The sequence below is a fragment of the Rhinolophus hipposideros genome (genome assembly GCF_964194185.1).
Source record: "Rhinolophus hipposideros genome assembly, chromosome: 16".
NCBI lineage: Eukaryota > Metazoa > Chordata > Mammalia > Chiroptera > Rhinolophidae > Rhinolophus > Rhinolophus hipposideros.
In genome coordinates, this window is record NC_138062.1 from 7,053,911 (window position 1) to 7,079,135 (window position 25,225).

Sequence of the window (25,225 nt, forward strand, 5' to 3'; positions counted from 1 at the left end):
TTCTGAAATGTGAGGTATTTAAGATATACTTTTACAAACCTCCCATCTAAATATATATTTTTATGGACAATCCCTCGAAATTTCTATCATACACAGTACTGATAGAAATAGGATATTAAGGAAATGAATCATTTCTATACATAATGAAAGTACTTGGTTCAGCAAGACAGAAAACCAGAGAGACCTTTGCGTGTAAGTAAGGGGTGTTGTTGCTTAACTTGCTTGACCCCCCCAGTGCTGTGTTTCTTACATTTGCTTTGCTTTTATTAAAATTAACCTCGAATGATAACCATTCTTATAAATTAATACTTATGTAGTACACTTGGCCCTTGAACAACAGGGGTTTGAACTGCGTGGGTCCACTTATATGAGGTTGTTTTTCAATAAATACCTGTATTGTTTTTAATCCTGGATCAGGAGTCCATGTACCCAGAGGGCTAACTACATGCGGTGTATGACGTCACTCTATATAGGGAGCACCTGTGGATTTTGGTATCATGAGATTCTGAAACTAACCCTGCGTGGATACTGAGGGACAACTGAAGTTTTGGGGGAGTCTAAAGTTATATGTAGATTTTCAACTGCATGGGGGTTGGCACCCCCTGCATTGTTCACGGGTCAACTGAATTTATATTCCTGCTATCCAAATGGACAAAGTTGGATTAATCCATTCAACATTTTCAATAAATTTAGGTAGAACCTTGCTTGTCTGCATCGGTAGAAACCCTCAGTGCTCCTGGATTTTAGATTAGACCCCTTCCTGTGCTTTACTGACCATGTTCTGAAATACCACTCTGAACATAGTCTTTATAGTGTCACCAACTACAATATGCAAAGTTTTGTCATCTGCAGAACTTCCTGCAGCTTGGGGAGCAAATGTGGGGCATCACGCCAGTATTGTAGAGCCCAGAATAACATGGATATGCAACAAGCTTGGTTTTAAACTGGGTTGCAGCCAACCCCAGCGGCCACTGACTTCTGTCATATTCGTGGGCCTCGTGGCCATGATTGATGACTTTGTTCATTGATCACAAGGACTATTCACACGGTCTACTAGACAGAAGACTTTAGTCTTGGGGTCCAGGGGAGTAATGCATCCCTTCGGATGCGAAAGCAACTACTGTTAGCTGTGATTTCAGTATCGTTGGGGAGTTTTCTGCTGTATAGCAATATATAATCATTCTGATTATACATAGATATACTGTATGATGCTACTCATAAATAATGATTCTTGTCATAAACGAAAACAGCGTCTAATTGATTGCTTTACATTATCTCAAATTTTATCTTTAATGCAAGTATTATGATTTTCATAGGTTGTTGTATAACATATTTACTTTGTACTTTCAAAATCTTTTTGTATATATGTGTGATGTATTACTGAAAGAAGACTTTTGAAAATCAGAAATACAATGTTTTTGTTTTTTTTTTTTCTTTTTTTCATTTGTTAGAGTAGCTGGGTACTAGAATAAATAGGCTTATTATAACCCCTGGAAGCTGTCCCCAGACCTACTGTATCTGTATGACATTCTAAGGGACGTTAATGGCATTCTTAGTTTTTCATCTATAAAACAAAAAGGTTGGAGAAGATTTTCAAAGCACCTTTGTACCCTTTATATGTAATGATTTCACGATTTTAATTTTAGATATAACAAAGAAATATGTATCCATAATTTAATACTTATCATAATATACTAACTCAGAATGTTATAACTTCCAAGTCATAGCCACATAGAAACAAGCCCTGAGCAGTGTTCGCTAATAAGGGCAAAAGGGACCCAAGGTGACCACTGTTTCCTTCTCTTGATGTACAGGCAGCTTCTCTAACTGTGGACTCTTGTTCTGAGAACCAAGAAACAGGATATTGTACCATCAGTAACGTGGCAGTTTCAGATGACTGGTAAGTAAAATGATTAGTTTGATCTTTAGTATTATTTGATATTAAAAAGGAAATTATACATTTGAAAGTAATTTTATTATTGCTAAGTATTACATAAAAGTTTACGATATTTTATCCTCCTCAAAGGAATTTTTGTACTTTAAAATAAAAAGTTAATAATTAATGTACAAATGTGTGGGAAAAGGTGTGAAATGAAGTGGTAGCGATGAGAATAAAGCTAGAGAAAGGAAGTGATAACATAGCCTCTACTCTGAGAAGGTTCCTGAAATAGTTGCATGAGACCTGGGTCCCGCAAGGCTAAGATCAGCACCCCACCCCTTTTGGACACATTCTCGGAACGTTGTATGTGGTAATTATTGCACATATGGTTCAATAGCACCTCAAACCGAAACACAGCATTACCCCACCTAAAAGATAAGTGATTTTAATAGAAATAGTAACAGAGAAAAATAAATAGTGACACATAATCCATAGCATTGATCAACTTACTGGCATTCTTTATCATTTCTGTAGTAAAGGAAAACTAGTAACCCGACATTAATATTAGAATGCTCACTACTTCTACTGAATTTTATCTTTTTCCCGGTAGTGTGCTCCTTGATAATTCAACATTGTTATATACACATCCCATTTGACTGAAAATACCACTTCCATAAGTTTCATTATTTTCAGACCTTACAAACTTAATAATCCTCTAGGTATCTATTTTGTGGACATGTATTAATATGTATGTAATGTTTTTCACTGAAATTTACCGTGCTATATATATATAAAACACATGCCAGAAAAAGTTATCGTCACTCGTTTTTAAACGAAACATTCTGCTGCAATCTATCATGTCGGTACTAATCTGCTTTTCTTTCATATGGAGGACTCTCGACGTTCAGCCAAATCGAGTCACAGTTGGAGGCATCAAGTCTCTAGAACCAGTCCTTCAGAGGCGAGGACACGTGGAAAGCCACGATTTTGTCGGGTGCATCATGGAATTTGCAGTCAATGGACGGCCTCTGGAACCCAGTCAAGCTTTGGCAGCACAAGGCATCCTAGACCAGTATGTCAATTTTAGTTCTTACTCTTTTACAGAAAATGCAAAAGGTGTATGATAACTGAGCATCAAAAGATGAAACTGCTGTGCCGAAAGCCCTAAAAATAGCAAATGTTTCACATTGTTTTGAATTTTAAATATTTATTTATCGCTGTGAAATTTTGTTTGGCATAACATTTAATTGTGAATTTAATTCTTATTTTCTGGAGTCTAAGAAAAATATGTGTATGCATGTATGTATATATGTGCTCTATCTTACAGAGTAATGATAGCAATTTTATGACTTAAGTTGGTAAATCTCATAGAAAGGAACCTGACAATTCATACATGTAAAAATAATATCTACAAAAAAAACTTGAAATTAAGTATTTTAAACATAAGCATATATATTCCCCAGAACTTGATACATCTTTAACAAATAATAATTTGATTAATTGCAAACTGTAAAACAGTTTGTCTTCATATTTGATTATTGGTTAGGTTCCCAGCAATGACTTAGGAATTGTGAACATAATATTTTAAAATCATTCTAATTTATATTGAATTTTAGAAAATTCAGAAAAATATAAAGTACGTTATAAACTAACTACCCACAGACTCACAAAATAATCATTGACACGTCCATGACTGCCTACTATGGAGGCGCCCTATTTTAATTGTGGCTGTACACGTGTTTCCAATTTTCTTAACATATTAATAACCCGATGATTAATATATATTCACAAAAATATCTGCTCACATTATTTTCTTGATTGAGATTTCTGGAAAGAAACTTGCGAAGACAAAGCGGTGAATACTTCCTATTGTTTGTAACTTAAGTATTTTACTGCTACGTGGCATTTGCCCTGATTTTTCCATATGTTGTTCCCGTTGAGTCATAACATAGTACTGCCACATTATAACTAATCACACTAATTATTCATACAGAGTCCTCATTGCTAACCATTGTAAATTCTTGGGTGTGCATCCCTCTGTATCCTTCTCCACGGTCACACAAATAGTTTTTGAAATTTGATGTTTTCACTTTTAAATATGTTGTGAACATCTTTTTAAATCAAAACATAGAGATCTAAGTCATATGCATGGCCAAATTACTTTCCAGAAAGGTCATAGTGGTAGTGTAAGAACATATCTTGCTGTGTCTGTATTTGCCATGTTATAAACAATGTTCTTACATTAATTTTCCCTCAGATTATGCTTCTCAGAACATTTGTTGAGATAGAATTCTCTTGAAATGAGAATTTTGATTTATCTTTTAACCACTTTTTCTTCATAAAAGATTTCGAATTTAAAAGTGGAGCTTCACTGGAATCATCATTTCATCTCATTATACTTAAGTTTGGTTTTATTCCTAAACATACCTCTACCTTACAGTATTTTGATATGACGGATGCCATTGTCTTTGGATAATGTTGGCATAATCGATAAGATTTAAAGACCAAAATATGTCAAGGCTCCCACATTGGAGAATTTCCTTTCATTTTTTCACTTCAGATTTATCCAGTGTCTTACTAACATTTATTGGTACCTTACTACAGACCCAACATATTTGTAGTATTTTATTGTATTACTAGTCTATTTAACCTTTACAACCATTCTGTGAGGTAGATACTATTATTTTCATTTTACAGATGAGGTAACTGCGTTACTCAGAGTTTATAAACTTGCCCAAAGTCAGCCAGCTAGTGAGTAGCGGAGCCAGCTTGTGAGCTGGGCACTTGGCTCAGATGCAAATACATGGACAAGACAGATCCTTGCTCTTGAGGAGTCCCTTTAAATTCATGATTACTAAGGTAGTGCAGCCGCAATATTACTTGGCTATGTATCAAATTCCCCTAGTTTAATCATTTCCCACTCTCCTCGATGACGAGATCATGCCTCTTCTGTCCTCAGACCTCAAACATCATCTCCTGCATCCTTTTCTCAGCTGATGAATTTGCTTTCTAACTTGCTCAGGAAAATGAAGCAATCAAAAGCAAACTCCCCAGAGCTCACCCCACTTCTGTCCGTGCCTCCTGCAGTACCTTGTAACCTGGTCTTATCACTGAACTCTTCGTAGCCCCACAAAACCAAGCCCCTTTTGTGCAATCGATTCCATCCCAAAACCTTCCAGAAATAGCGCTCCGGCTTTTTCAACAGGGTTTCTTTTCTCGTTTCAATTCATGCTGTCGTTTCTCCCATTTTACTTAAAAAAAAAAAAAAAAAAAAAAGTGTTTATTAATCCCATTTTCCTCTCTAGCTACCCATCTAATTCTCTCTTCTTTTCCTTGAAAAAAATGTTCTTTGTCAAAATCATCAACAAGCTCTGTTTTGCTAAAATCAGTGGTTAATTTTCATCTTACTTGAACTTCAGCTACATTAGGTACAGTTCATCCCTCCTCCCCGCTAAATTACTTTATTTGTCCCCCAGCACACATGATACACTCCTTGTTTTCTGCTCTTCACGTCACTTCCTTAATCTTCCCTTTGTATCCATATTCCTTCTTGAAGTCATTGTTTATAGTCCTTGGTTTTCACTACTCTCTGTAAAGCTGGTGACTCTCGAATAGTTAGCAACGTGGCCTCCCCTCTGAACTTCAGACCCTTGTATCCGCCAGCCTACTTAATGTCCTATGTGTGTGTCTAACAAATATCTCAAACTGAAGTCTACAACTGAACTTCTGGCCCTCCTTCCTGACTCCTCCCCAGCCTACTCCTTCCACAGATTGCCCTATCTCAGGTAATAATAATGCAGTCCACACACCTGCTCAGCCAATACTTTGAGACTTACCTTTGACTCTTTTACCGAAAACCTCACATCCAATCTATCATCAACCAGCATGGCATTTTCAAAACAGAAGTCAGTTCTTATCCTGACTTACAAGGCCTTCATGATCCGGCCTCTCCTTCAGCTTTTCACGTCATCTACCTACACTTCCTGTTGTTCACTGTGCTCTAAGCATCTTGGGCCCTTGGTGTCCTGCAGACATGCGAGGTACACTTCCACTTCCGGGTTTTCTCACTTGCTGTCTCCTCTGCCTGGAATGATTTTCTAGCAGATGTACTTCATTATGTCGCTTTCTTTAGGTCTTTACAAGAATGAGTCCTTCCTTTAGTGTCTAATCTAGAGATCCAGCAACCCCCCCCACTCCGCCCCCAAACTCCTGATACCCTTTCTCTGTCTTAATTTTCCCATAGAACTTCCTTCTTTCTAACATACTATACCTTTATCTAATTTTTTTGTTTTTGGCCTGTCTCTCCCACAAGGAAAAGTAAATATTCCATGAACATATGGATTTTTTTGATTACTTTATCTCCATGCTTGGAATACTGCTTGGCATGTAGTAGGCACTCAGGAAATGTTAGTTATCTGGGGGAGGATGTGTGTAGTCAAATACACACATTGCCAGAGATCACAGTAACCAAAGTGCTTGTTAGACAAAGATGTCTTGCTCAATTAAGAATTAATTTAAAGAATAAATTATTACCTCTTTACTGTGTAAGATGTTATTTTGTTTGATCCTTTTTATGAATGAGGCAGGTCATGTGTTACAGGGCAGCTTCTAGTTTGATTAGATTCGACAAATGGATTTGGAACTTGAGTTTCAAAGGATTGAGGGCACGAAATTAAACAGGTTAATAAACATTTAGATCTAATTTTAACGAATTCCTCCTCCCACCTTGTTTTGTGCTTTATGAGTCTTTATTGTGATTTTATTTTAGATGCCCTAGACTGGAAGGTGCGTGTACACGCAGCCCCTGCCAACATGGCGGCACGTGTACGGATTACTGGTCATGGCAGCAGTGCCACTGCAAAGAAGGACTGACGGGGAAATACTGTGAAAAATGTATGCAAGCTGTTTCATCTTCCACTGGAAATTATAATAACCATGAAAAGTATAAATATATGCACCTAAATATGTAATTGAATTGTTTTCATTCTAATTATTGAAAATATTAAATGGGCAATAATTAGTAAAGTAGAATCAAAATTTTAAATTCATTTTTTAACCTAAGGAAGAATGACATCCTTTTATGATTATTTACTAAATAACTAATTAGTTTCCATTTTATAAACACAGCACTTATTTTTGGCTAACCAATAGGAATACTAGGCAATTTACAATTGCCAAAGCAATTTATCAGGCTTTGGCTTAATATCATTTGCCTTTAAGGGATGTTTCTCTCGTGGGTATTTTGTATTTGGTACAAAAGTACAAATAATAAATCACTGAACACTGAGTTCAAAACACTATAGAACTGCATTATAGTCTATTACAATTAAAGATGACACTTGAATTTTAATTTGTAATCATTGGAATTGGTTTTGAATGTGACTTTTTAAATCCTTTTATTAGTTATTTCTAAACACTAATGTTATTGTCACTAAGACATTAAGTAAGGATGTTCAAGTCATCATGGACCGTGGCATTCTCTAATTTCAAGCTGTACATCCCACTAGCTAACCCTAATGGGGTCTCTTTTATAAAAAATTGCTTCACTTTCAAATAATTGGTTACTACTTACAGTATTTAACTGACAACTTTTTAAAGAGTCATTTGATTCTATTCTGAGAATTAACAGCAATTAATGATTAAATTAAGGATCTACTATGATCAAAAAGATGTTAGTAGCAGAAGTATAATTGTGCTTAATTATTTAGGATAAAGTCAAAATAGAAATAGTACCTTGTCACATGATATGTTTTAAAGTAATAAGTATTCAGTAAGTAGGAACTCAATTATATCTGGAATATGAAATGAGTCATTGGCTTGAGAAACGTCTTATTATTTTAAAAACTGAGATATAATTCACATGCTATAAAATTTACCTTTATAAAATGTACCATCCCGTTCTGAAACCCTTATGTCCTTTTTCTTTGGTCTTTTGCTATAACAAACTTCTATACTTCAGTAATGTGAACATTTTATCAGATTATGATAAATTATAATTATACATGATGATAAACTAAATTCTACATGATTATCACTAGTCATAAGGTTACCAATGTAAAAATTTGTACACTTTTTTGTTTAAGTTTCTAATGTGCTAGAGACTATAAAGATTACAGATCATTTTCACTGTGAAAAAATTTATGAATTTTGGATACAGTGAAAGTTATAAAACAATAATGTTTCACTGTGTTTCCAACAATTTTAAAAGGTGTCTATCTCTTCAGGTACTCAATTTATGTCAAGTATCAAATATTTAATGAATATTTCCCACCTAATTAACGCCTGTCTTAAAATGTTTTACATTTCATGGTTCTGAAATGGATTTCAGCATTTGAAATTAACTGATGCAGTAGTTCACATGTGGAAGTAGTTTTTTCGAGAGGAGGATTTGGGGGACGCTAATCCCCCAAACTTTATATTGCATTGTCCCCTTTTGATAATTTTTGTCACCTGCAGACACTCTGTAAGAAATAATGGAAGCATTCATTTTTCCCTTTCTGTGCTGGCTTGCAGCTGTGACTCCTGACACTGCCCTGTCATTAGAAGGCAAAGGGCGCCTAGACTACACCATGAGTCAGAATGAGAAGCGAGAATACTTGTTAAGACAGAGCATACGAGGTGCCATGTTGGAGCCTTTTGGTGTGAACAGTCTGGAAGTAAAATTCAGAACAAGAAGCGAGAATGGCGTTTTAATCCATATCCAAGAAAGCAGCAATTACACTACTGTGAAGGTAAGATAAAAGCTAATGGTGACTTCATTTGATTAGACCGCCTGCTGTGTCAGGGTGTAAATCACTTCTCCCATAATTTCTGTCCTTTTCTTTTACAACCCTTTAGAGTTCTGTCTTATGCTGGGCAACATTCCAATATCATCTGTCTTAACTATTTCCCAGGCACTGGCCAGAGGAACAAAGATCTGAATGGTTTGGTTTCTAACACTTCTGTCTGGGTTTAAAGGAGAGCCCACTGCTAGGTAGGCTGGTATAGAAAGAATCTGTTGTGATCTATTTTGTGGGACAAAAATTTATAGTGCGTTTTCCCCTACTTTTAAACAAAGTAAAACAGAAAGATAATGTGTCTTTGAAATGGAAAAATACTTCTTCTCCAAGAATTATTTCAAACATTGGTATGTATATATTAACTGGCAGGACTAAAATTAGGAAAAACATTTTGAAATTTTTATCTGGCTTTATTCTGGAGCGTATGTTCCATTTACTATCCAGGTAAACCCTGTGGAATTAAGTATCTTTGGAATGACTGTAAGTAAAATTATAGCTAATTTCTCCAAATAATTTCTAAATAAATCTATAAACATCGTAGTTCATGAGAACAAGGAATTGATTTATCATTAGGGTTTTACATAATTTGTATTTTTTCTTAACTATACATGAGATGTTAAACTGGTGAACAATTTAATTAGATATGTATTTGCCTTTAGCTCTTAGCTTTCTTAATTTCTAAAACTATTATTCTGCTTTCTTTCCCACAAATAAGACATAATCTCTTAGATTATCATTTTCTTTAGTTATATTGACTGCTTTCTATATATTTTTGTATTTTATAATTCTCATGATTTTATATGAACTTTTGTTAATTCTTAAGAAACCAAACCTAGATTTCCTGATTTTTTTCACATATAAATCAGTATTTTGAACATTTCTAAAAGCTTAGTTAATAAAGAAAAAAGCAAAATATATAGACCATCGCAAGGTTTAATTCCTATGTAATACTAAAAATAAAAACAGATGTTCACCCCTAAACTTCAGCCTCTTTCTTCTCAAAGTTTCTCTCTATCCAAGCCAACTCTCATTGTTGTACTCCATGGACATATCTTTAACATAGAGAAAAAAAATCTTTTAAAAATTCTCAAAGGATAATCCCCTAATCCAGTCATTCCCAGCTGGGGATGATTTTACCCCACTGGGGACATTTGGCAACGTCTGGAGACATTTTTTTATTGTTATGGTTCGGTGGGGGTACTACTGGGCACTAGTGCTATGTCTCTAAAAATTCTGTAGTGCACAACACAGCACCCACAAAAAAGAATGATTCAGTGAGCAATGTCAGTAGTGTGTGGCCTAAGAAACTGCCCTGATCCGGCACTAGAGAATATCTTCAGTTTATCACTTTACCTCCATTATGGAAACAAAAAGCCCAGTTCCAGAATTAACAAAGCAACTGCAAAAACAGCATATAAGTCATTGTATAATGTTATTAGTTGGTGTTTATAATTTTCATCGAAAATTACTGGGAGCCAAGAAAGTAAAGACATAAAGAGAGAAGTAGACCTTCAGTCTACAAGAAACATTTTTTTATATGCGTTGAGAGGTTTTGACATTGAGGTCTGTGCATTATCTGTTAAGCTGCTTCCAAGTCTTCGTGCCATTTAAATGACATATGAAATATTTCTGTACAGTATCTCATTAAGCCAAAAGATACAAAATACAATGTGGTTAAAGAAATCAAGAGACAGAATTTTTTCTTCCTTAAGGAAGAAGCGGAATGTCAGGATCCATTTTTGTCATCATAAAACCCTGTGTTTCCAATGGCACAGCAGTGTGCAGCTTGTCCAGATTTGGTTACATTGGTAGCGAGCACTTAGAAATGTAATTGCTAATGAATAAAAATAATTACTAATGCAGACAAAAATGCACATTTGTTTTGCATGAAGTTTTGAGAAGCAGCTTTTCAGAGTTTAAGAAGCTTGGCAGGTATAGTAAGTAATTTTTTTAAAAAAAGTGAATAAGGAGAACTAAATGGACAGGAAGAGAGTGGCTGTTGTAAGCAGGCAAGTTATCTGGATGACAGGAATACGACCTGCTTATACAGGCTAGGAAGCTGGTTCACATGGACTGTTACTTATCACTTAGCTTATCAGTGACCAAGGCCCCTGCTTTTCTTCTTTCCTTTTGGCTCACTTTCTGACAGTTTCTTTCTTATTTTTTATTTTTATTTCTTGCATGCTCTGAATCAGTGTCTCTCTCTGTCTCTCTCTCTCTCTCGCTCTATCACACACACACACACACACACACACACACACACACACACACACACACACACACTTTGTGAAAGCAAAACAGAAAAAAAAGATTGGGTAAACGGGATTCCATATGGTTTAAGGAGAAAGGTCAGTGGGTAGCAGTGGATAGCAACAATGATGAGAGATGAGGATATATAGAATGGATAAGGTTTGTCCAGATAAAAAAGAAATTCAGGAGAGAGAATTTCAGAGAGAAAAGCAAAAGGAAAGTCTACTTGTGTGTAAGTGTGCTGACACTAGAAAGTGTTCCGCAAATCTCCCTTCCGTGGCATATCATGTGCTTGGACTCTGTATCATACGTGATGGACTTCCTTTCTGCTTTGAATCTGTTCTGTTGTTTGCGTGCACAGAGTTGCGGTGGATTTTGTTCTTAGGTGAGGCTAGGGGTATTGTACACAGGTGGGTTGAGGGATTCAGAGCTCTATAGATTTAAAAAAAAATAAGTGAATTAATAAATAAAGCAAAGCAAACATTAGCATGATGTTTTGACATGAAGAATACAGGAGTTCGGCAGAGTGTTAGTGAGGAAAAGGAAAACACTGAGAATGATATAGTAGGAGTTACGTTCTTATCAATCCACTCTAAGGTATTTTCTAAAGACCCTCATCAGAATTGTGCGAGTGAAAGGGTGACGTGCTGTGATCAGGTAGGAGAGAAACAGAGCTGGGAGAAGTCCCTTCCCAAGGCTTCTTTCTATAAAAGACCCTGGCTTCAGTCAAAGAAGAGCTGCTGTTTGTACTGTGTGTCATGCGATGTGGCCCATTTGACGGAATGTTATTGTCATTTAGCTACAGCTTTCTTTTCTCTCTCTCTCTGAGTTTGGTACTGAAATGTATTATTATCTATAGAGAGGCTGCTTTAGTAAAATATTACAATATGAATAACATATGTAAATGCGTTAGGCATATTTTCCACAGTAAAAGTGAACTGATGTTTAGTTCTGCCAGATGTGATCATTGCATGTAGATACAGCGTTTGATCTGAGTGACAAAATAAAATGATCCACCCCTTCATTCCTGTCATTTGAGATGCAGTGTCACTTCATCTGCCGGCTGAGGCACCAGCTCTGTCTGGTAGTTTGATGAGATTATGCTCTCTGCACCACATGTTCATCCTGCCTCATAAATGACTTTTATTTTCTAAAGTGTCTACTCAGAATACTGGAAGCGTGGTGGCTGGAAACTGGAGTAGGAGCACCCTGTGACCCAGTGTCCTGCTGGGCGAAGGAACAGGAAACAAATATCCTTAGATAAGTGGGAAGAGCCAGCCAAAGCGAGGACTTGCCCAGACACCTCATTATTACGATCTGACCCTTTATTCGTCAGTTTTTATCTCAACAAATGATATAAATAATAGGCAAGATTTTTTTTTTCTAAAATTCCAGTGTGTAATGGATGAGAAGTAAAACAATTTATGTTTGTCTTTATTTCTCCAAGTGTGCTTCATTTTTAGCTAACCATGGATTTTTCTTTTTTGGAAGTAGTTTTAACATTTTTGATCACTATTGGCCATTTGTTAAACCGAACAATTTTTTTTTATATACTTGTTATTGCCATTAAATGAAAGTAAATCACAAAAAAAGTTTTAATTTACTTATCTTTAAATGGGTATTCACTCGATTATTGTCTCAACTGTGTTCTTGAAAATAATTCTATATATCTTGAAAAGTTAGGTATCACACCTTGGAGACCACTGAAACCATTATGTGTGAAGGTAAGGTATATGTTACCGAAAATCATAGAGGCAGAGAGATAAGTATATTCTAATACAGCCAGTGTCTTCAGCTGTTCTAGCTACTTTAAATTGGTCAGGATTTTAAGGCTTTATTTATATATTTTTAATTTTTATTCAAGCATACCATAGTTTAATTGTACTTTATTTTAATATGTTTAATAGATCAAGAATGGCAAAGTACATTTTACATCGGATGCAGGAATCGCTGGGAAAGTGGAGAGAAACATCCCAGAAGTGTATGTTGCAGATGGTCACTGGCATACTTTCCTAATTGGGAAAAATAGAACGGCCACGGTGTTGTCCGTGGACAGGACGTACACCAGGGATGTCACCCACCCAACTCAGGACTTCGGTGGCCTTGATGTGCTCACTGTATCCCTTGGGGGAATTCCACCCAATCAAGCTCATCGAGATACTCAGACAGGTAAATGCTGGTGTTGAGTAGAGTCACAAAGCAAAGGTAAAATTGTTCCTCTAAACGTAGTTGGGCCCCTGATAATACTGTGTTTCCCTGAAAATAGGACCTAGCCGGACAATCAGCTCTGATGTGTCTTTTGGAGCAAAAATTAATATGACTGGGTCTTCTATAAGACCCGGTCGTATTTTACTTATTTTACTTATATAAGACTGGGTCTTATAGTAAAATAAAACCAGGTCTTATATTAATTTTTGCTCCAAAAGATGCATTAGAGCTGATTGTCTGGCTAGGTCTTATTTTCGGAGAAATACAGTATCTATTACGAATGTTCTAGACTAGCATAAGTATCTTTAGAAAGCTTAGAATAAATTACCAGCCATCACTTACTTTAGACACTTGCGTTTGTCTTCCTAGTTCATAATTCAGACCATGGTGCTTTCATGTTTTCCTAGTCCACCAAGCATTTATTCATGCCCGTATTCATCACTCAGTCACGTGTTCTGTCACACAGCGCCTGTCACTGAGCTGTACTGGGCACTGGGGGTGCAGTGGTGGGCTAATGGGACACTTGGCCAGCAAGGGAGGCAGACATAAATCATATCGTTATACAAGTCAATATATTATTTTAAGCTATGATAAATGGTCTGAAGGAAGAATACAGAATTCTAAGAGATTGCCCAAAAAAGGAGAAAGGGAAACTTTCCTGGAAAATTGACATTTGTACTTAAATCTGAACTGTGACGATTAAGGATGGGAGAGTATGAAAGTTTATTTTATATTAATAGGAACTAAAAAAAGAAAATGTAGATTATGTCAGGGCCACAGATCTCAGCACACTGGGGGCTGATGTCGCAAGTAAAGGCTGAGGTTGGGGAATGAAGCAGAGCCTTCTGACCATGATGTAGTTTTGGTCTTATTCTTAGAACAACAAAAAGCTACTAGAAAATTTTAGTCATAGGATTGTCCAGATTAGACACACACTGGACCTTCCCGGCGCCAGCATGGAGACGGCATTGGAGGAGGGTAGGAACAGACTTGTGCCAATCAGCTGGGAAGACTTTGCCGTGATGGAGGGAGGCCGAGTGTTGTGTGAGCTTTGACTAGTGTGGTGGCAGAGGAATTACCAAGAAGTGGGCAGGGAAGAGGTATTTTAAAATTGAAATCAACCACATTGTTGGTGACTGTGACAATAGTCACGGAGGTTTCCAACTCTACAACTAGAAGAAAGGTAGTGCCACCGAGAAAGGCAACTGCAGAACGGTGCAAAAAGAAGCATGTCTACGGGAAATAGCAAGTTTTGGTGTGGGCCACCTTGGGTGTGGAGCACCTTTGAGTCAGACCTTTGCATTGAGGGGCCAGAACCAGGACTGGACTGCAGCTGGAAATACTACATGTTAGGAGTTATCACTGTCGAGCAGGCAACTGAAGTGCTGGGTGTGGATGAGAACCTAACGTGAGGGTGCAGAGTGAAAAGGAAGCCTCGGGCCTTCTCGTCTGCACCTCGCGGTCAGTGGTGGTTCAGAGGAGAAAGACTTAGAAAGGAGCCTACATCACAAAGGAAACCAGAAGAGTAGGAGCAAAAACAGGAGGTGTCAAGCTCATGGCAAAAGAGTGTGTCAGGGATGGAAAGGTCGCTAGGCTGGAACAATGCATCAAAGAGGAGAAAAATGGAAAAATGTATGGCTGAGTAATGGAGTCGAGGCCCGAAGTTAAAGTCCAGGTTATAAGTCGTTACAGATTTAGCTTACTTTAGCAATGGATGAGAATTCATTGGGATGCTTTAGGGACACAAGCCAAGGCAAACCGTGCCTTGTTGTTAGTGTCAACATAGATTCTGGGGCTCTGGGACAGAAGCATCATCGCGGTGTCAGCACCCTCACGTCCTGCAAAGTGTTTCTCAACTTAAAAAAAAATATATCGACCTCTACGGAGCCAATTTAGACCTTTTCCCCTCACCCCTGCTGTCCCCACATCATGGAATAGTAACGTCACAGCTGTAGTCTATGTCTGCCCCTTGGGGGGCCCACGCACCACTGTCATGGCCGAGATTTTCCTTTTGCTCCTCAAGAACCTATGTTCAACTCCTTGGGAGCAAATCCACTGACAGTGTGTGATCTAATGATTGACGGTATCGGCCTAGTTTTTGTTCTCTAAGTATTTTAAAATAACTCTTATTTCCGGTATGTATGCAGTTCTTGGTCTACAGACTAACAATGAACACACATAGAAATTAAGTAAGTCAGACGCCTTCCTGCCGCTTCTCCCCGCAGGCTTTGACGGCTGCATCGCGTCCGTGCTGTACGGTGGGCAGACTCTGCCTTTCGGCGGGAAGCACAGCTTGGCCTCCATCTCCAAGACGGACCCCTCCGTGAAGATTGGCTGTCGTGGGCCCAACATCTGTGCCAGCAACCCCTGCTGGGGCGACTTACTGTGCATCAACCAGTGGCACGCGTACAAGTGCGTCCCCCCGGGGGACTGCGCCTCCCACCCGTGCCAGAACGGGGGCAGCTGCGAGCCGGGCCTGCACTCGGGCTTCGCGTGCAGCTGCCCCGCCTCGCACACGGGGCGCTCCTGTGAGACCGCCGTGGCCTGCCTGGGTGTCCTGTGCCCCCAGGGGAGGCTGTGCCAAGCGGGCAGCGCCGGCGGGCACGTGTGCGTGCCGAGCCGGGGCCCGGAGGAGATGTCGCTGCCGCTGTGGGCTGTGCCCGCCATCGTGGGCAGCTGCGCCACGGCCCTGGCCCTGCTGGTGCTGAGCCTGATCCTGTGCAACCAGTGCCGGGCCCGGAAGGCCAAGGGGCCCCCGGAGGAGAAGAAACCCAAGGAGAAGAAGAAGAAGGGCAGCGAGAATGTCGCCTTCGACGACCCGGACCACATCCCCCCGTACGGGGACGACATGACGGTGCGCAAGCAGCCCGAAGGCAACCCCAAGCCCGACATCATCGAGCGGGAGAACCCCTACCTCATCTACGACGAGACGGACCTGCCGCGCGGCGCGGAGACGGTGCCCAGCGCGCCGCTGGCGTCGCCGGAGCAGGAGCTGGAGCACTACGACATCGACAACGCCAGCAGCATCGCGCCGTCGGACGCCGACATCATCCAGCACTACAAGCACTTCCGCAGCCACACGCCCAAGTTCTCCATCCAGCGCCACAGCCCGCTGGGCTTCGCGCGGCCGTCGCCCCTGCCGCTGGGCGCCGGCGGCGGCCTCTCCTACCAGCCGCCCTACGGCCCGGCGCTGCGCGGCGGCTCCCTCGGCCCCGCGGCCTGCGCGGCGCCCGGCGCGCTGTCCCGCCACAGCCCCGCGCCCTTCGCCAAGGCCGGCGCCCTCTACCGGCACAGCCCGGCGCGGGAGCTGCCCCTGCCGCTGCGGGACGGCGGCGCGGCCGACGCGCTCGGAGACCCCGGGCCGCCCGGCCTGCTCGGCTACGCGGCGCGGCTGGGCCGGCGCAGCAGGAGCCCGCAGGCCACGGCCGCGCACGGCTCGCGGCCCGGCAGCCGCCTGAAGCAGCCGGCCGGGCCGCTGGCGCTGGAGTCGGCGCCGCCCGTGGGCCTGTCCGTGGAGGAGGTGGAGCGGCTCAACACGCCGCGGCCGCGCAACCCCAGCATCTGCAGCGCCGACCACGGCCGCTCCTCGTCCGACGACGACTGCCGGCGGCCCCTGTCCCGGACGCGCAACCCGGCCGACGGCATCCCGGCCCCGGACTCGTCCTCCGACAGCGACTCGCACGAGTCCTTCACGTGCTCGGAGATGGAGTACGACCGGGAGAAGCCCGTGGCCTACACGTCCAGGATGCCCAAGTTGTCGCAGGTCAACGAATCGGACGCCGACGACGAAGACAACTTCGGGGCGCGACTGAAGCCGCGCAGGTACCACGGGCGCCGGGCGGAGGGCGGTCCGGGGGGCGCCGCCGCGGACAACACGCTGCCCCTGAGGCTCGGGCAGCAGGCAGGCAGTTTCAACTGGGACAACCTCTTGAACTGGGGGCCCGGCTTCGGCCATTACGTAGACGTTTTTAAAGATTTGGCATCTCTCCCAGAAAAAGCAGCAGCGAACGAAGACGGCAAAAGTGGGACAAGTCAGCCGGTCCCCAAAGACGGGGAAGCGGAACAGTACGTGTAAATGCCCGTGTCCGGGCCCGGGAAGAATCTAAGCGCAAGAAACACTCAAACCGCCTTCGGCTGGGTCACGTTTGCAAACCCGGCCGGTAGGGACTGGTGGCGGCGGGAACGTTCTAGAAATAATAACCACGATGCTGCTGAAACGGACTCGAACACGACTCTTTAATTTAAATAGGCTTGGTTGAATTCGTTTTCTGGCATGCCCGGTATCGTGTGACTTAGTTATGTGGCATGCAGCCTTTGGAAAGTTTTTTTTTTTTTTTTTCTTATTTACCAATGTTCGACTTGTGTTTTTTAAAATTAATACTGTTGCCATTGCAGAAATGAACTTGTGCTTTCACAGTGCGGTCTGTGTATTGTTGCCATTGTATTCTTATTCCGTTTTGCGAGAGCCTTGTAAAGTGTAGAAAGGAGCCCTCCTATCCTGGAAGGAAAGACTATTAACACTTCTCAGAATTGTAGATTCCATATTCAGTGTTGCTTGGAAGTGTCTGGCTAGTTGAATTAAGTGTTACGTGACAGTGGGTACTAAAATTAAATCATTTTGTTCAGCACTTTAGAACTTTCTCACAAATTGTGTTAAAACTTCTGACTTTTTTTTTTTTTTTTTTTTTAACAATGATGGTCTTCTGACTTTCATCAGGCGTCCACTACAAACAAAATGATTGCATGTTGTCCCCAAAACACTGCCACCTTCCTACTGTGGACTGATGCTCTCAGCAGAGCTTCTCAGAGACACTTTTAAAAACTTATTTATTGAAAAATGTTCTATGCTTTTAAAATTTTAAAGAATTGACCTAAGCAAAGACTATGATTGGACTTATTTTTCAACCATTTAACATTTACCCCCAAGTACCCAGTTTTTTATAATTTATATAAAGTCAAATTTCAACACTTCTTATTTTCTGGCATTTTGTAGATCGTTTTTTTAATACTGTGTAAAAACTTTTTTTTACACCTAAACTGTGTTTTTGATACTGATATTTTCCTATGCTGAATAGTTTTCTTACTTTCAGGGAAGGTAAGAAAATACGTTTTTTACATTTGTTACTTATGTAACATTCATATTTTTCACATTTTGATATTTGTAACATACTGTATGCTTTCTACTTGTAAATGCCAACAATAGAATTAAAATATTTATTTAAAATACATTGCATTCACAGTGTAATATTCCTTTTTCATCTTTCTCTATTATCTTCATGCCCAGTTGTGAATAGTCGCTACTTATCAACAGGGTATGGCAAGTTGAACCATCAACAGCAACATCATTTCTTTTAGAACACGTAATTACGATCATTACCAGGCAGATTTGCTGCAGTCGCTCAGTGCACTCCTACCTGTCAGAGTCCCTGGACTTCCCTGGCGCATAACGAGTCTCAACTAGGCTGGGTCTTAGGGGCCTGACTTTGTCATGAAGCTGGCTTAGCAGTCCCAGGAGAGTATGTGCACTGAAAGCCAGCTCTGAATCAGGCTTACCATTATAGGAACAGCAATGAATTATAGCTAATTAGGGAAAAACGTCTGGCTCTCATTTTCTCCAAAACTTTCTAAGTCCAATGGTGTAGGAAGAATGGCAGTGAAAGCTCTGCTACACATACCGAATCCCTGATCACACTGCTGCATAAATTCTAAAAACAAATTCCACCTGTTATCTTCACCAAGACGAAGTTCTACTTTCAGGTAGTCACCCAAGGGGAAAACAATTCGAGAGTAGAGCCTAGCCCAGAACAACATCCATTTGTGTAATAACAGTTCCATCTAAATCCCAGGACTTCTGCAAATTACCTCACACTCTCAGAACTTTTGGTGATGTCTGCCCCATACCTAACGGTTGCTGAGATTATTAGGCTCTGACTGAACCACTGACTGCCCCAGATTGAATAGCGATTTTAACAATATGTAAAAGTTTCTAGTAAATAACATAGTAAATAAAATAGTTTCAAATTAATACCAACAGGTTGAGATACAGGCCAGAATTATTTTGCCATTTCATAATGTTGCGATTATTTTCTGTTTCTGAATAGGAAATAAAACGTTGGTGTACTCTAAATTATAACATTCCTATAGTGTGGTTTAGAGACTGAGTGTAAGGCACTAATGTAATTTCGTCACCTGTGATGAGCCAACATGTTTTCATATTTCCCCATGCGTTTTCGTATTACGAATTTGTGAGCCAAGTAGGGGAACCTGCTGATTGTTTCACATAACTCAAAACAGAAAACATTTTTTTTTCTCTAGGAACTCTGAAGCATCTCAGTGTCTTCAAGGATACAAACTCTATAATTGAGAACAGAGCTAAAAGTAAAATGATAAACATGATTGTAGCTAGGGGTTAAGGGGAAAGAATCTGATGCCAAGATGCAGTATTCTAATTTTCTAAGAATTCTTTGTGAGATAGAGCATTACGAGTTCTTTGCTTAATTGATCCCAGTTTAGGATTAAGAAAGGAGTTTTATAGGACAATTTCTACTCTTTGGTTTTTATTGGAATTTTTTTTTCATTGGAGCAAGAACAATACTTATGGCAAAATGAATCAAATATGTGAAACGAAGTCGCAGGTAAAGTGAAGATTAATACTTAACTTACGGAAATTGTGAACTGCTGCAGCATGTACTATGGTTGTGGGCAATTATAGACAAATGACCGGGTAACAATCCCCTCAAATAAATGGTTAATCGTGACCTGCATGTCCGCACGTAAAACCACCACCTCAGAATGTTGATCCAGCTCCTGTAAGGGTTGGTTGGATTGCCTGGAATACAGTCACTGTTTGGGGCTCTTCCTGCATCTTTGTAGTGGTGAAAACATTCCTTTCAGTGAACACCGAACGCAGCTTACGGCCATGTCAGGATTTCCCCAGCCTCAGAGGTGAGGGCTCAGACTGGCAACATGCCGCAGGACTCGGACCACTCAGTTCTTAAGAAGCACATTGCTGCTGCTTCAAGATTGCTTCTGGAATTTTCTAAATTAGCTGATTTTATTGATAGCTTATTTAGATCAAACAAAATCATCTTCAGCAAATGAAGCCATGAGAAGGGCCTGGAGCACTTCTTTCTCACTCACATCTTGCTATCAAAATGTTGACCAACACCAACGTTGATGAGAAAGATAACTGACAAACTATTGAAAGTTGTGTCCTTTATACGTATTTTATTTATAAGGGACAATAAAATATGTCACCAGGGGACTTCACTGCTTCCAGACACTCCATCTAAGAACAAATCACTATTTTCACGAAAATGCCTTCTTAATTAATGAGGAAAAGGTGAAAATAATTTTTTAAATTTTGGATCAGAAATTCAGCAATGTACTTTTTCTTTTCCCCTTTTATGTCATAGATCCAATTTAAAAGGACTAACATTTCTAGATGACTAAAATTACATTACCCTGGGAAGAAAATAAGCCTAGAAATGGGATGTATCTTAGCATACATTTATTAGAGATTTTAGTATGAAATGAAATATTAAAGATTATGATTAATGCATATTTCTTAAAGATAATTTGAGTGAAATGCCACACAATTAATAATTTATATGGTTACCACTACTGAGCCAGCTAGTAGTTTTAATGGTTTGTCAGTCCAAGAGTTATAGGCTAGTGTTATAAAGTAATACAGTATTTTTATTTATTGTTAATGAGGGAAAAGGCATGTGATTCTAATAGGTTTTAGTGCATACAAGTAAATACCAGTGAGTCAATCCTAACGTTACCTATATATCTATCATATCGTTGTAAACAAATGCATTCTTAACTAAAGACTAAGTAGTATGATATCCTTCAACAGAGAAATTAACTGAGATGTAAAGAAGTTCAGTGTCCAGGGAATATCCGTGTAATCACAAACAATAATTAGTGCCCTTTACATGCCAGGCATTTCCTAGATCATGAGATAAAACAGTGAAGAAAACAGACAAAGTACCTTCCTCCATGAAACTTACATTCTAGGAGAGGAAACAATACATAAGCACAGTAGTAATTACCGTGTTTTCCCCCAAAATAAGACCAGGTCTTATATTAATTTTTGCTCCAAAAGACGCATTAGGGCTTATGTTCAGGGGACATCATCCTGAAAAATCATGCTAGGACTTATTTTCCGGTTACGTCTTATTTTCGGGGAAACACGGTATGTATGTTCCTTAATCCTGGTATCTAGTGGAGACAAGTGCTAGCAAGACAACTGAAGCAGGTTGAGGGTTATATGATGACTGTCACGTGTGTATGCTATTTCAGATGGGTTCATCAGGGAAGACCTTTCTGGGTAGGTGACTTTTGAGCAGATCGCTGAATGAGGCAGGAGAGCAAACCAGGACACACACAGGTGACACTTGCAGGCAGAGGCAGTGGTATGGGGACACACGGAGAGGGAGAACACTCATGTTAGAGGAACAGCTAGACAGTCAATAAGCCAGGTCACTGTCAATACATCATCAGCAAATACTGCACCACAAAAACCTTGGGGATGACGAGTGTAGGAGAAAGAGCAAGAAGGATCATTCAGAACAGGCCCAGCAAAGTATTATTGTCGAAGTGTATCTATGTGCACTATCTTGCAAAACGAGAGCATCTCCATATGCAAAGTAAACCCTGAGAATGTGGACCTGCACTCACTCTGCAATAATGTCTAAGATCCAGAAGACAAAAGGACATACACGTGTAGTTGAGATGAATGTCTGGCTGACATTGCCTGGGTCGTGCCATCCTCCATGAGCACGCCACACCTGGAGGCGTATTACCAGAAAGCAGGTTAAGATACATGATCGTCAGGCAGTCGATTTCCTTAGTGCTGAGGCATTTCTATCTACAAAGTACAAGATATCTACTGATTAGAAGGTTGAGGGAATTTTTATTTAAAAAATTGACTTTTTTTTTTAAATGAAGTGGGTCATTTGAAAAGAAAAATTTTCAAACGGAATGAGAGGTTTAAATTGGTAGGAGAGAGTAATGGCAAACCAGATATCTAAAACACAATGGTAAATCTATGCATGAATTTAAGGCAACTAAGTCTTGTCCAGAAATATTTTAACGACTTATACTGTTGGTTTGTTCATAATGAGCGTAGTTGACCTCCATCTTTGCATCACTAATAAGCCTTTGTCAAAGTACGTTCGAATTTCAGAAGAGAGCCAAGTCGAGTGTGGTGAACTAAGATTAAGATATTAAGACATACGTTTGGCATTTACCAGGAAAAATCTCAGAGGAAGTATTTTTTTTTATGTATTGTACAAAGTGCATATGTCAGACCCGTAATCATGTTAAGATTCACATAGGCAATGCTGACAAATGTGTAATTGACATCGTACAGGTAACCCAAGGACTCTTTAAACTTGTTAGAGGAATATGCTGAATGAATGACAGACTCATCAAATCATCCTATAACCTGGGGTATATTCAAAGTAGAAATACTATAAACCTTTGTGAGAGAGTCTCCATGTCTGAAGATACACAATTAAAATGGCAAGACCTACAGAGTGTTTAAAACACATAGCATAAAGGCAGATAATTTCCGGGTGACTCATTTGGATACTTCCAATTTCATTAGTTTGTGAATCAATTTGCCAAACTCCCAAACCAGGTTGCAAAGTACAAAGTGCAGTCATCATGGTTTTCTGGAAGAAAGTTGGGGTCTTAATCTGTGTACCATTCTAGCCCAAGTAAAATAACCCAGAGTGTACAAGGGGCTTTGGCAATGTCACTGAGTTCCCCACTGCAAATTAAAACCATGTTGTCTGTGGTACAGATGCTGATCAAAATAAGATTCCCTTTTGGCCAGAGCAGTCAGCTCTCTCAAGGAATCTTTTTTCCTCTTCTATGTGCACTCTCTGGGGCCAGAATACTGCCGAAAACAGTTACTGGTACTTGACTTTGAAGTCAAAAAGTGAAACATTCTAGAGAAATGTTTCTTTAGAAAAACAGCACAGTTCAGACAACTGAGCATACACAACCTACTCCAAAACAGCTTGGTCTGAGGCAAGAGAAAGCTGTCCTGTGGGGAACCTGGGGACCTAGACTGCTAGTCAGGCAGTCAGTCCAATGAGGAGATGGGCTTTCCAGGAAATACACATTTGGGAAACGGCTTCGGATAAACAGAAAATGCAACAAGGGTTGCCCTCTTGCACTTTGGCAGAATTGTGATCAAGAAATTCGAGTTGGCAATCATCTACTATTTCACAGGAAGCCATTCATGTCTTAAAAATATTACTTCTAACCCATGCAAAAAGCTTACAATAGCACGTTCTGCATACGCCCGTACGTGGGTCTGGAGGGCAAATGAAAACCAGCATTTTCTTGTTGTTAAGCTTTACAGGGAGCAAAGCATAGTGATCCCTGAAAGAGGAAGATTTGAACTGTCTGTATGACAAGATAGAAAAAAAGTGACTTTGACATTGTCTGAATTTATGCAGCTTCAGATTAAGGACAGAATGAGTCCAAGCAGTCAGTGTTCAATGGACTTTCAAGTGGCAAAGTGAATTATCTATACTGTGTAGACAGCTGTCTACCCAAATTAAAGCACGATTCCTGGCTACTCTGCATGTAGTGGACACTTTTAAATAGATGTCTGTTGGACACCAAATTAAAAGCATAACTGTTCCCTATAAATTAACGACTTTTCAATCATTTGCTCAGCTCTGTGAGCCCAGCCATGGGGAGAACCATAGGGAGACTCTTGCCTTCAAGGAGCTTGCAATTTTTGGTGACTACACTCTTCTGAACTACCTCAAAATTTGCACATCTCTGTTTTCAGGGAATTGCTTCCATAGTTCCAAAGAACATTCTATTTATCGTCCTGCATGTGCTCCATCCACATGCAGAAACCTGGATAATCATATAATCAGTGACTTCCTAAGCTTTGGTAATCTATTGCATTTTCAAAGGAACAAATAATAGGTTTAGTGAGTTTTAAAAGGACACTTTAGGCAATTTACTAGCTGTGTTGTCTAATTATGGCAGATTCAGTTAACATCCCTGGTATTTGAGCCACTGCCCTGCACTAACTATTACCAGCTTTGTCCTACCATATAATACTCATTTTGAAGCTGGTTCATTTGGTTTCAGGATTACATTTTCACAGAATTTGGTGTCATCCTCAGTAAAAAGTACGTGAGCTTATCCAGATTCGTCACGTGTTGCTGAGTTTGTGGCAAATAGAGCTGAAATATAATTTGGGTAAAATTACTGAATAATTATCTCTGGCAAACTGTCTAGCTATCTCCAAGTTTCATTGGCTTTCTAATTCTAATGTTTTTCATTTTCCACTTTTATTTCTCTAGGCCCCATTCAAATTGTAATAGGATATATTGGAGGCTATATCCTGTGGAAAGAAAGCATTAAAAACTGAAGAAAATAAAAAGTAACCCAATGATTCCTTTTTTTTCCTGACATTTTTGTTTTTCCAACCATATATTTTCCTAATTGTTCTGGTGAAACTGAATAAAATACCTCTATGTACCCTGCTTTTTCTGTAAATTTCCTCCGGATTAGTCAATATAATTTTGCATTACATACTAAGACTTTTATTTAAACAAATTACATATCTCGTAAAAGATGCTACATTAAATAACTGACAAGGTATTTTTTATATCCTCAATAATCATCAGGAGTCAATTGATACATAGAAGCTAATGTTCTCAGAGTACAGATGCTGTTGTTATCATTAATAGCACAAAATACATCTTTGTATACTGAATTCTACTGTGAATGCATTTTAGCATAAGAAGTCACTGTGACATTTTTCTTAGTGTTAGAGTTTTATGGCTCTACAACCCTTGATTATAGTTTGCTTAAAAGTTGCAAAGGCCAATAACAGTAAAATGCTGTCACAGTTTTACAAATAACACTGTAACAAAGAGGAGGCACAGAATAACAAATGGTGTGCCCCAGGGTAACCTGAACGAAAACATTTCCCATATAATATCAAACATTGAAAAAAATTGTTGAAGTACTTGAAATGCTGGTTCTCACAATATTTCCTAGTAAAGTCTTTTAATTTTTGAGGTAAGTGAGAATTTTGGAGCAACTTCGAAGACAAGAACAA

The 25,225-nt window shown here is 39.7% G+C and overlaps 1 protein-coding gene across 2 annotated transcripts in view; it reads left to right on the plus strand.

Annotated features, from left to right (window-relative positions):
* Positions 1-18,342, plus strand: part of FAT4 (FAT atypical cadherin 4) — a 158,344-nt gene extending 140,002 nt beyond the window's left edge. The window contains exons 12-18 of one of the 2 annotated variants that reach the window (XM_081077832.1): positions 1,815-1,900; positions 2,772-2,951; positions 6,648-6,772; positions 8,393-8,610; positions 12,816-13,077; positions 15,342-15,561; positions 15,616-18,342. In XM_081077832.1, the coding sequence (XP_080933958.1) occupies positions 1,815-1,900; positions 2,772-2,951; positions 6,648-6,772; positions 8,393-8,610; positions 12,816-13,077; positions 15,342-15,561; positions 15,616-17,191 (2,667 nt within the window). In that variant the 3' untranslated portion in view covers positions 17,192-18,342. Of the gene's footprint in view, positions 1-1,814; positions 1,901-2,771; positions 2,952-6,647; positions 6,773-8,392; positions 8,611-12,815; positions 13,078-15,341 lie in introns of both variants that reach the window. The other variant, XM_081077831.1, reaches the window with a different exon arrangement.
* Positions 18,343-25,225: the final 6,883 nt, after the last annotated feature.